The following is a 9,573-nucleotide window of genomic DNA, read 5'->3' as shown; positions in this document are numbered from 1 at the left end:
CTCCCACCCCAAAAAGCATACAATCCTTCAAGCACTTCTCTGCATATGTGTAACATTGCTCATGTGAGTAGTGGCATTGAAGTTAAGGGGACTACTCAGGTGAGTGAAAATACCCATATGCATAAGTGTCTGCTGGTCAGTGGGAGCTGAAAGTGCTAAGCACTTGTCAAGAACTGGCCCTCACTGACCCTAAAGTGTCCTATTAAGATGAAATCATCTCCTCAGAAATGACATTTCAGCTCAGCTGATAAAAGTGCTGATTGTGGGTATTTTTTTTACCTGAACATCTCTACTTTTTTTTAAATTTAAAAGTCCTCCTTTTTATTGTCCTGCTAGTAATAGGATAAAGAAATAACATATCACCAGAAGGGAAAAAAAAGAAATCCTGTTAATTTCCTTGTTTGGGTGCAGTTGTCAAGTTAAAAATGTTGATTTGTGTGCTTACTGATGTTAAGAAATGGGCAATAGGTATTTAAAAAAATAAAACCCTTTTCAGGCTGTATTATCTATTGTGACTTTCCAGCTTATAAAAACGAGATCACATTTACAGGATTGAGTAACATATACACTGGTATGTTTTTTAATGATTTAATAGACACTCTCCCTCTTCCCCCTCTCCCCCGCCCCCAGTTAGCACATGTCTAGCAGGACCAGTATGATAACTCGCCAATTTTTTTTTAAGTGGGATGCAAACACATACCTTGGGCACTGCTAATTCAGAATGTTTTTGATCAACTCTGTTCCAATGCTATCATATGGGGGAAAGCAAGATATAAATGGACTTCTTGAAAACAAGATATAAATGGTTGTAGAAAGTATGTTTCCCACACTCCTAGTGTTGGAATCATGCCTGGTCTATCCTACATCTTGGTTTCACTGTCTAATGGTTTTTCACTCTCATTTTCCTGTGAGATCAGTTGGTATGGTTTTTTCATTTCATTCTCCTCTATCACAGAATTACCCATCTCAGCATCCCTGTTCTTCAGCTCATTCCGTGACAAATGTTCAACAATCCCTGCACCAATGGAGTCACCCAAGACATTTGTAGTGGTACGAAGACGGTCCCTGTGGAAAATAGTTGCATTAGTCTTGTTTTCCCCACTTGTTTAAGTGAAACATTCAGAGTCTCTGTGTAAAATAGCTTTTGAAAATAACCATGAGATGATCCAATACTTCTATGTGTATTCATCTATCAGAAATGTTAATAGCATTACTCCATCTTTGCGGAAACTAACAATTGTACCAGAATTCTAAGCCTAATGCAGTGACCTGAAACATAATGTTACTAGCCATTTCACAGGATGATATGATTGCTATGTTATGAAGTGATCTGAGCAGAGTGGGCCTGTGGGGGCTCATGTTTGGGGGCTTGTGAGTATGTTACAATAAGTCAGGTGTAATGACCTCCTGATATCTGAATTGACTGAATGTTGCCTTCTTAGCTGTCATTCCCAGAATGAAAATAAACTATTGTAAATAATCTAGGCTGAGATTCATGCGTGCTGCAAAGGTCCAGAGCAAGGGCCTTTGTATCTCTTAAGACTCCCCAATGATTGCACATGGAGACTGCAGGCAAGCAGCCTGTCACTGTGTGACTAGCCCCTTTAAGGGCAGATGGGCCCAGCCCTGCCTGTGACTGATCAGCTGCATCCCAGTTGAGGTTTTGAGTAATTTCAAAGGGAGTTAGGCACTTAAATACTTTTGAGGAGCTGGGTGCTGGTCCATATAAAGGCCAGCAAAAATCAGTTGAGCTGTAGGATGGCAGGAATGCTCCTGTATGAGTTCCTGTGTTAGGAGAAAGATCTGGAGTGGCTGAGATGTGAAGGAAAAGCATCTGGGAGTTATAGTCCATAGTGGTCACAGGAAATAATTTTTGACATTTTTGCTTAAGGTTTGGTTCAGCCAATACTCTGTTGTGACATTAGTTCTTCTTGGGCTAGTGGACAGCCCAGCATCTTACCCAGCTCTTCAGGGGTGTAAATATAACCCCTACGTGCTGTGAAAGGGTTGCACAGAAGGCCCCAATGGTAAAGGGCTGGAGGAAGGTCCACAGAGGAGCTACTGAGACATGTTAAACTCATAACACAGCCCATAGGCTGGAATAACAGCTGGAGGGGAGGAAGAATGCACAGCAATCCTGGAGGCAGGCTGGGGCTGGATTTCACCTTCTCATCACATCCACCTGTCTAGACCTTAAATGTTTGGGATCTATACACATGGTGAGAATTTCACAGAGTTAGTGATACCCTTAAAAACTGAACATTGTTGTCATAAGTAACACTACTGTTGGGGTAAAGTTCAGTTTTCTTTCTGGTACTCACTGAATCACAACATGAGCCACGGTGCTGCTATATTTTCAGTCCTAGAATAGCAGCATCCATAGGCAATCCTGTGAGGAATAGCGTAAAGCGTAGGGATGGGCAAATGACCCTAGTATTGGGAAACTGTTTAACCTCGCATATATTTCATCTGAATTTCCCTGTACTCCCTCTCAATGGGCTCAAACACTTCTCTACACTTACTTTGAGCTGCTGTCAGGAAGTGGGGGTGGTAATAGGAATGAACAGTTAGGTGAACTCTCATCCCTCTCTGGATGTCTTCCATGGGAGAACAACAGCCATTTCATCTCTCCCCTGCCTTCTCACTTTTAGCAGCATTCCCCTTTACTCTATCTAGATAAGAAGTAGGACTGTGAAAAGGACATAACATAAGAAGGGCCATACTGGGTCAGACCAAAGGTCCGTCTAGCCCAGTATCCTGTCTTCCAACAGTGGCTAATGCCCAGTGCCTCAGAGGGAATGAACAGAAAAGGTAATTATCAAGTGATCCAAACAAATACTCTCTGAAGAGCTGGGATGGAGAAAAGGGGAAAAATGGCTGCTATCCTTCCCTGACAGACATTGACATGGAGTGGAGGAACACCTACCTCTTCAATTACCCTAACCCCACAAAGGCATCTCCAGGTAAGTGGATCAGCCTGTCTGTCACCCTTATTTGCACTGGCAGACATGGAAAGGTTCTTGGCTTCTGCTGCTGACAGTGATGCTGTTCTATCCCTATAACCATGCACAGAGAAATGCAGCTGGGCCTAAGGGGATTCCACAGGTACTTACAGATGTAGGAAGGTTGCTCAGTGTTCTCCTCCTTTAGCACAGTGGTTCTCAACTGAGGGTCCATGGCAGCTGAAGCCTGGAGCCCTGAGCCAGCCCCCAACTCCCTTTCTCTGGCCCTGGAGTTTTTATAGCATTTTGGGGAGACCTCAGAAAGAAAATGTCGAGAACCCCTTCTCTAGCAGGCACAGAGGTGGGGAAACAAATGAGTCAGCCACATTAGCCAAATGTCTGGCCATATTCAGATGGCTGATAAGGCTAATATTCATATTATTCAGAAGACTAACTATTAAATTCATCCATCCTTAGGGAAAGCACACAAACCTTCATTGGTCTGGACAGCCAGAAGGGTTGGGATAAATCAACTCTAAACTGATCCACTGAATTTTCAGACTTTGAGCCTCCTTCATGGTAGGATAAAATTTTATTCTTCAAAATAACCACCTTTTTCAACTATTTTCAGTAAAGGAATAAGCCAACTAATCACATGATCACAAATCAGAAATTATCAGAATGTCCCTGTCCAATGTATTTTATAATATGCTATAGCCCTTTAAGGACTCTGTAAGAAATACTCACAAGAACCAGTCTACTGCAATGATAAGAGTGATGTCCTCTGTAGGCAAACCAACAGATGTCAACACAATGACCATGGTGACCAGTCCGGCTTGAGGAATTCCTGCAGCCCCAATACTGGCAGCTGTAGCTGTGATGCTGTGTAGAGAGATGACAGTGAAGAAATAAGTCAGTTTCCAGAAAGAATCCTCCTTACTATTTAGTAAACATTTTAAAAGTTATGAAGAAAATTACTGATTTTAGGATGAATACATGTTATAATTATGATAGCAACTAGCAGCCCCATGGATGGAGCAGCACACCATTGTACTAGGCACTGTACAAACAAAAAAGGAAAAGACAATTTTCCCAATTGTATAAAGGGCTCTAGAGAAAAATCTGAATCAAGGCAGGCATTCGAGTGGATAGTTTTCTTTCTGATTTTTCATACAATTTCACATTGTTGGAGGAACACATGGTGCAGAGACCTAAGGGGTCTTTAAGTAGAAATGCCTATTTTAGAGACGGGTCTGAACTAAATCCCCAGTCTGAACACATGCAAACTTTATGAAAGTGTGGATCTGGATCCAAACTTCATAGTTAGCCCTTATCTTAATAATGGCTGAAACCCTGGATCTAAGCACCTTTTGGGCTTTAGAGAAATGTGGATCTCGATCTGAATTTTCTTGGTCTCATCTCATCCTTGTTTGATAAATAATCTTCTTTATTTTATGGAGGAATCAAGATTTAAAGCACAGATCTAATGATAACACATCATTTATCATCCCTATGTAATACTAGAGAACTTAATCTAAAAGACAGTATGCATATAATCCATGGCAAGTTTCATATATGTACTGGAGAGCAGACATCCAAAACCAAAATGAGTCATGAGGGTCTGAAAGCAGAATTTTCCCTTGTCTTGATTGAATATTGAACTAGGATGACCGTTTTTAAAACTAGAAATGCTTCTTACAGCACAAAGTTCATAATGAACAAAATCTGAGATTTCTCCAATTCATTTGTATTCCCTTAGCATTAGTATTGTAGCATGTTACTGTGTTGATTGCTTATGGTGCATACTTCACATGCAGCTGAATCACAAATAGAAAGAGACAATTAGACAACACCAACTATAGTACTTTGCTATGTCTCAGTAACACCTTTTCTGCTCCTAGCATTCTTCATAGTAACAACTTACTCTAACACAAATTGCAACTGGAGTATGCACCCACTGGACAGCGCTGTGCAGAATATAAACCTACAGCTCTTAAGCGCTGCACAGATACTTAAGCTATCTAAAGTAAAATACTTTTAAAATGATGGCTGTTGCTGACCCTCTTAAATACAATGATCAGTTGTTCACACCATTGTTATTTAAAGGCACGTTGAATCAAAGTATATCGATAATGGTTTCTGTACCTGATTGTGATAATCTGCCCAAAGTTCAGTTCAAAGTTGTTAACCTGTGCGATGAAAATTGCAGCCAAAGCCTCATATAAAGCAGTCCCATCCATGTTAATTGTAGCACCCACTGGGAGCACAAATCTTGTAATACGCTTGTCCACTCCATTATTCTCTTCTAGACATTTAAATGTTATGGGTAGGGTGGCAGAACTAAAACAAGAAAAAAAGACAATATACATACTCATTTATATAATAATCTTCTATACTAGAGAGGAGTAGGCCTGAAATAGTGTCCAAAAGCATAAAAAATTAGTCTATGACAATGAATTTATTCAGTTATATCAGCCTATGTTGTTCATCATACCAGTAATATTATAGCGTAGATTTCTCAGACGTAGATATTGTTTTAACTTTGTGGGCCTAGTAATTACAGCAGTACCTCCAGTGATATTTGTAAATTTCTTCATGGCAGAAAACCATCTTTTCTAATGCTGCATGGTATTTGTGTAGACTAAGGCCCTCTCATTGACATCCGTTGGAGATTTGCATATGGACTGCAGGATCGGAAACATTTTGGTCAGATTTTATTTATAATTGGGATTTAAAATTTCATAGCGTACCTTGAAGATGTTCCCAAAGCTGTGATCAATGCCTGCAGAAGTCCTCCAATAAATACCCAAGGGTTCTTACGAACAACCAGGAAGTAGAGTAGTGGTAGAACAATAATAGCATGAATGAGCAAACCAATGATAACTGTTACAGTGTACATGGCAAGTTGTCCACCAATCACACCCATATCTTCCATCTCAACAATTTTCCCAGCAATCAAGAACATGATACCAACTGGGGCATACCTACAAATAAGTAAGCAAATCAATATGTGTGAACAAATAGATGTTTGTTTGTGTACAAAGTTATACTGATATAATGACCATAAACCACCCTGGACCCAATTCAAGATCCTGGGCAGTGGCAAGTCAACCTGGTGGAGGCTACAGCAGTGAAAGTGGCTGCAACACTTGCATGGCTCTGCTGGGGTCAGGGACAGCAAAGAGGAGGTCAGGAACAGAATGCAGTCAGTCCATCTCCCAGCCATCGACAGCTGATGGACTCCTGTGGAGTCCTGACTGCCATTTAAAAGCCACTTTAAACAATTCCCTGAGGATTCCCCCTGTGGGGGAATGCCTGGGTTGCGTAGGGCTGGCGTAGTGGCTCCTTTGCTACCTGTCTCCTGGTTCCCAGTGCTGAATGTGGTTGGGGAAAGAGGTACAGCCAGAAAGCTATTAGGTTTGGCTCATGCCAGGCTGCTTCAGTCCATAGGCAGCTGGGCATAGGATAGGTAGAGCCACCTGGAGGCTGATTTTATGATGGAGACTGTGCACATGGCTGGGGCTTTGCAAAAGTAGCTTAAACCACTTTCCTCTGCTGTGCCAAATACTACTCAGCCAGAGCTGAGGTCAGGCTCTAACGCTCAATATGGCAACCTGCTAGTTAAGGTATATAAAAGATAATCTTAACTGCAGCTGGACTTTTCACAGGGTCTTATTTACAAAGTTGTTACCTGTCATTTTACTACACTCATGTAAAATAACGTAACTTGATTATTACATTGATTATAACATTACTCTCAGCAGCCATCAAACCCACCTTGAAGTTTTCCCAATGTAATAATTCTCTCCCCATATTTTAAATTCTCAAACATTTCCAGTATAATAATAATAATTAATAATGTTTAGAGATGTGATTGTAAAGGACAAAATGTATGAAAAAAATATTAGAAATTTTTATAAAAAATAAACTTTATAGCTTTGCATCCATTACTTAAGGAGTTTCCATGACACTGGAGATGTATATGTGTGTAAGATGATCTGCTGTAGCAAATGAGGGAAGATGTCATTTCATAAATGAATTGTTGTATTTGGCCTCTGACTGAGAAATGTTAGACTTTGTAAAGATTTTATGGTAACCCTTCTGAACAGGGATTTCATTTTTATTTGTCTGTGGAATACCATATAAAAACTAACAACAATTCACAGGAGAATGAACATTTGTGAATAGTAGTGACATATTACTATGCTATGCACATTGCAAACGCAAATAGTGTTCTGAACTAATGAAAATAATGAGCATATTGTTGATGAATGGGATTGTGACAAGGTGCCTATCTCTTCCTCCCTATAGAGTTAGAGGGAAGGAGTGATAAGAGTTAGGTATGGTAAGAGAATCTTTATATGCCAAGCAAACTCTGTCATGGACTCTAAAGAGTATATTTACCTCTTAATGGTAATGACAATAGGAATTACTTACATGCATCAAGAGATGAATATACATTAAAATATTTAGATCCTTTTCAGACGATCAGTGTGCAGAACTCAATTTTAAAACATTATGTTTAGTTATAAATAGCTAAACAGGTATTATCCTTCAGGACTGGATCCTCAGCAGCTGTCAGTTGGGGTAGGTCTAGTGAAGTCAATGGAGCTATACCAATTTTCAGCAGCAGAAGATTCTTAGATTCATAGATTTTTAAGGCCAGAAGAGACCATGATGACCTCACTGTACATTAAGCTGTGGGGGCATTGTCTGTCTTGAAGGAAAAGATGTGTGGCCCTTTTTAGGCTGGAAAGGCTGCCCCCCTGGAAAGACTGCTGAGTGTGAGAGTGACTTGCTGCAGTAGCTTCAGACCAGGTCAGTGTGCTGACCCATCCCCTGCCCCCAGTGACTGGAAAGAGAGGGAAGACTATTTAGGTCCGTGCTGATGCAGGAAAAGCCCTCTTTTTACCTGGATCAGGTAGAGCAGCACCAATCCTCCCACCCCCAAGAAATAATTAAATACCAGGTTTTTCATGATCCGCTGTGCGGAGGATGCCAGTTGCTCCTTTCTCAGGGGTCTGGGAAGGCATTTTTCCCATACCACCAGATTGGCCAAGGCAAGGTGGGTTTTTTCACCTTCCCTACAGTGGGTTGGGGGCTTAGTTGGGGCAAACATGAAATGACGGTTAGGCTACAATGTCTTGACTCATTATGTAAATGTGGGTGGATATCTAGTGCAGGTACTCAATAGGGAAGGGATACAGTGATCATATAAAATGGATTGGTAAAGGATTTAAAGGAGATATTCTTTAAATGAAGAGAAGGGGGGCTTCAGGGCTCCTATGACTAGCACAACAAGGAGCCAACCCCACCTCTTTTATAGCCCCTCTTAATCTACATTTGAGCGGCAGAGGTGGTGAGATTCCAGCAGTTGGTTGGCTGGGGACCAGGATGGGTAAAGGGGGAGGGCTGATAGCAGCGCCTCCCCCTCAGATATATGTAAACGATTATGGAATTACCTGCATTGTACACTTTTATCTGCCAGGTACTCACTGACATTTAGGAATAAACGTGTGGCCTAATTAAATCACAGCCAGTCTCTCCTGTCCTCCTTCCAGCAAAGCTGAACAATGAATTTCTAATCTGATCTCCTACAAAACACAGGTACTCAGTATCCAGCACATGCTGGTGCTGAATGTTCAAAACATTTTGACATAATAATTTAACATAGCACTTAACAGAGGCACTTACCACATGATTAGAGCTACCAATCTCATGATAGCTTCATTAAGGCTATCAAAGAAGTGTCTTAATGGCTGCCCTTGCTCCTTCATGTTCCCAATCACCAATCCGAAGCTTATTGAGAAGACCACCAGTCCCAGTGCATTCACTCCATTTACGGCACCTGGAACAGGGATCACCTCCTCTTTCATTCGAGTTAGGGTTTCCATTGCTTCTGATACATTGTTTATTACGGAAGCCACCACGGATGTTTCATTGGGTGGAATTGCTACTCTAAATATTCTCTTGTCATAGTTTGTTTTGAACTTAAAAAAAAAGAAGAAAAGACAGAAAACAGAGTGACTTACTGCAAAAACAGATGAGTACACTTGTCATTTATCACTCTCATGTGAAACTAGCAATATTACTTCCCAATTTTAAAATGTCTTTTGAGTTATTAGTTTGTGTCATATTTAGGGGTAAAATAAAGTTTTAGGGTGAAATTCTGGATCTCCTGAAGTAAATGGAAAACCTCACATTGGCTTCAGTGGAGCCAGCATTTCATCTTTATTTTCAAGAATTCATGTGCTCAGATTAATATTTCAAACATACAGCTTTGATGAAAGCTGTATGCTTGATCAAAGCTCTATGTTTGTCAGAGATATGATTTTTGTGACAAAACTGTGTCTTTTAGTTTTTGTTTTTATAATGAGTCATGATTTTTTCACTGAGTTTGCCTACTACTCAGCAAGACTTCCATGAATTGGCCTTTTTTGGCTCTTTATATGCTTTTAAACTATTGATTACAGATATTTCATACTTTTCTACTGGAAAAATAAATGTAAGGATAATATAAGTATCATGACTTTTCCTTTTTTAAATACTGAAATTAGGACTTTTACATATTTTTTCCCTAACAAAGCCATGAATTTTTCTCTCTCTCTTTTTAACCATTTGTTATTGATTT

General features: G+C 40.3%; 1 protein-coding gene across 4 annotated transcripts in view; it reads right to left on the bottom strand.

Moving 5' to 3' along the window:
• Positions 1 to 860: 860 nt before the first annotated feature.
• The window catches only part of SLC1A3 (solute carrier family 1 member 3), an 88,944-nt gene continuing 80,231 nt past the window's right edge, over positions 861 to 9,573 (bottom strand). For 2 of the 4 annotated variants that reach the window (XM_077816248.1, XM_077816250.1), the window contains 5 exons: positions 8,637 to 8,932; positions 5,693 to 5,926; positions 5,088 to 5,282; positions 3,690 to 3,824; positions 861 to 1,065 (listed from right to left, as the gene is read on the bottom strand). In XM_077816248.1, the coding sequence (XP_077672374.1) occupies positions 861 to 1,065; positions 3,690 to 3,824; positions 5,088 to 5,282; positions 5,693 to 5,926; positions 8,637 to 8,932 (1,065 nt within the window). The remainder of the gene's footprint in view (positions 1,066 to 3,689; positions 3,825 to 5,087; positions 5,283 to 5,692; positions 5,927 to 8,636; positions 8,933 to 9,573) is intronic. The other 2 variants (XM_077816249.1, XM_077816251.1) reach the window with 2 other exon arrangements.

This window comes from Eretmochelys imbricata, chromosome 5 (genome assembly GCF_965152235.1).
Source record: "Eretmochelys imbricata isolate rEreImb1 chromosome 5, rEreImb1.hap1, whole genome shotgun sequence".
NCBI lineage: Eukaryota > Metazoa > Chordata > Testudines > Cheloniidae > Eretmochelys > Eretmochelys imbricata.
This window is presented reverse-complemented; position numbering and strand designations above follow the sequence as displayed.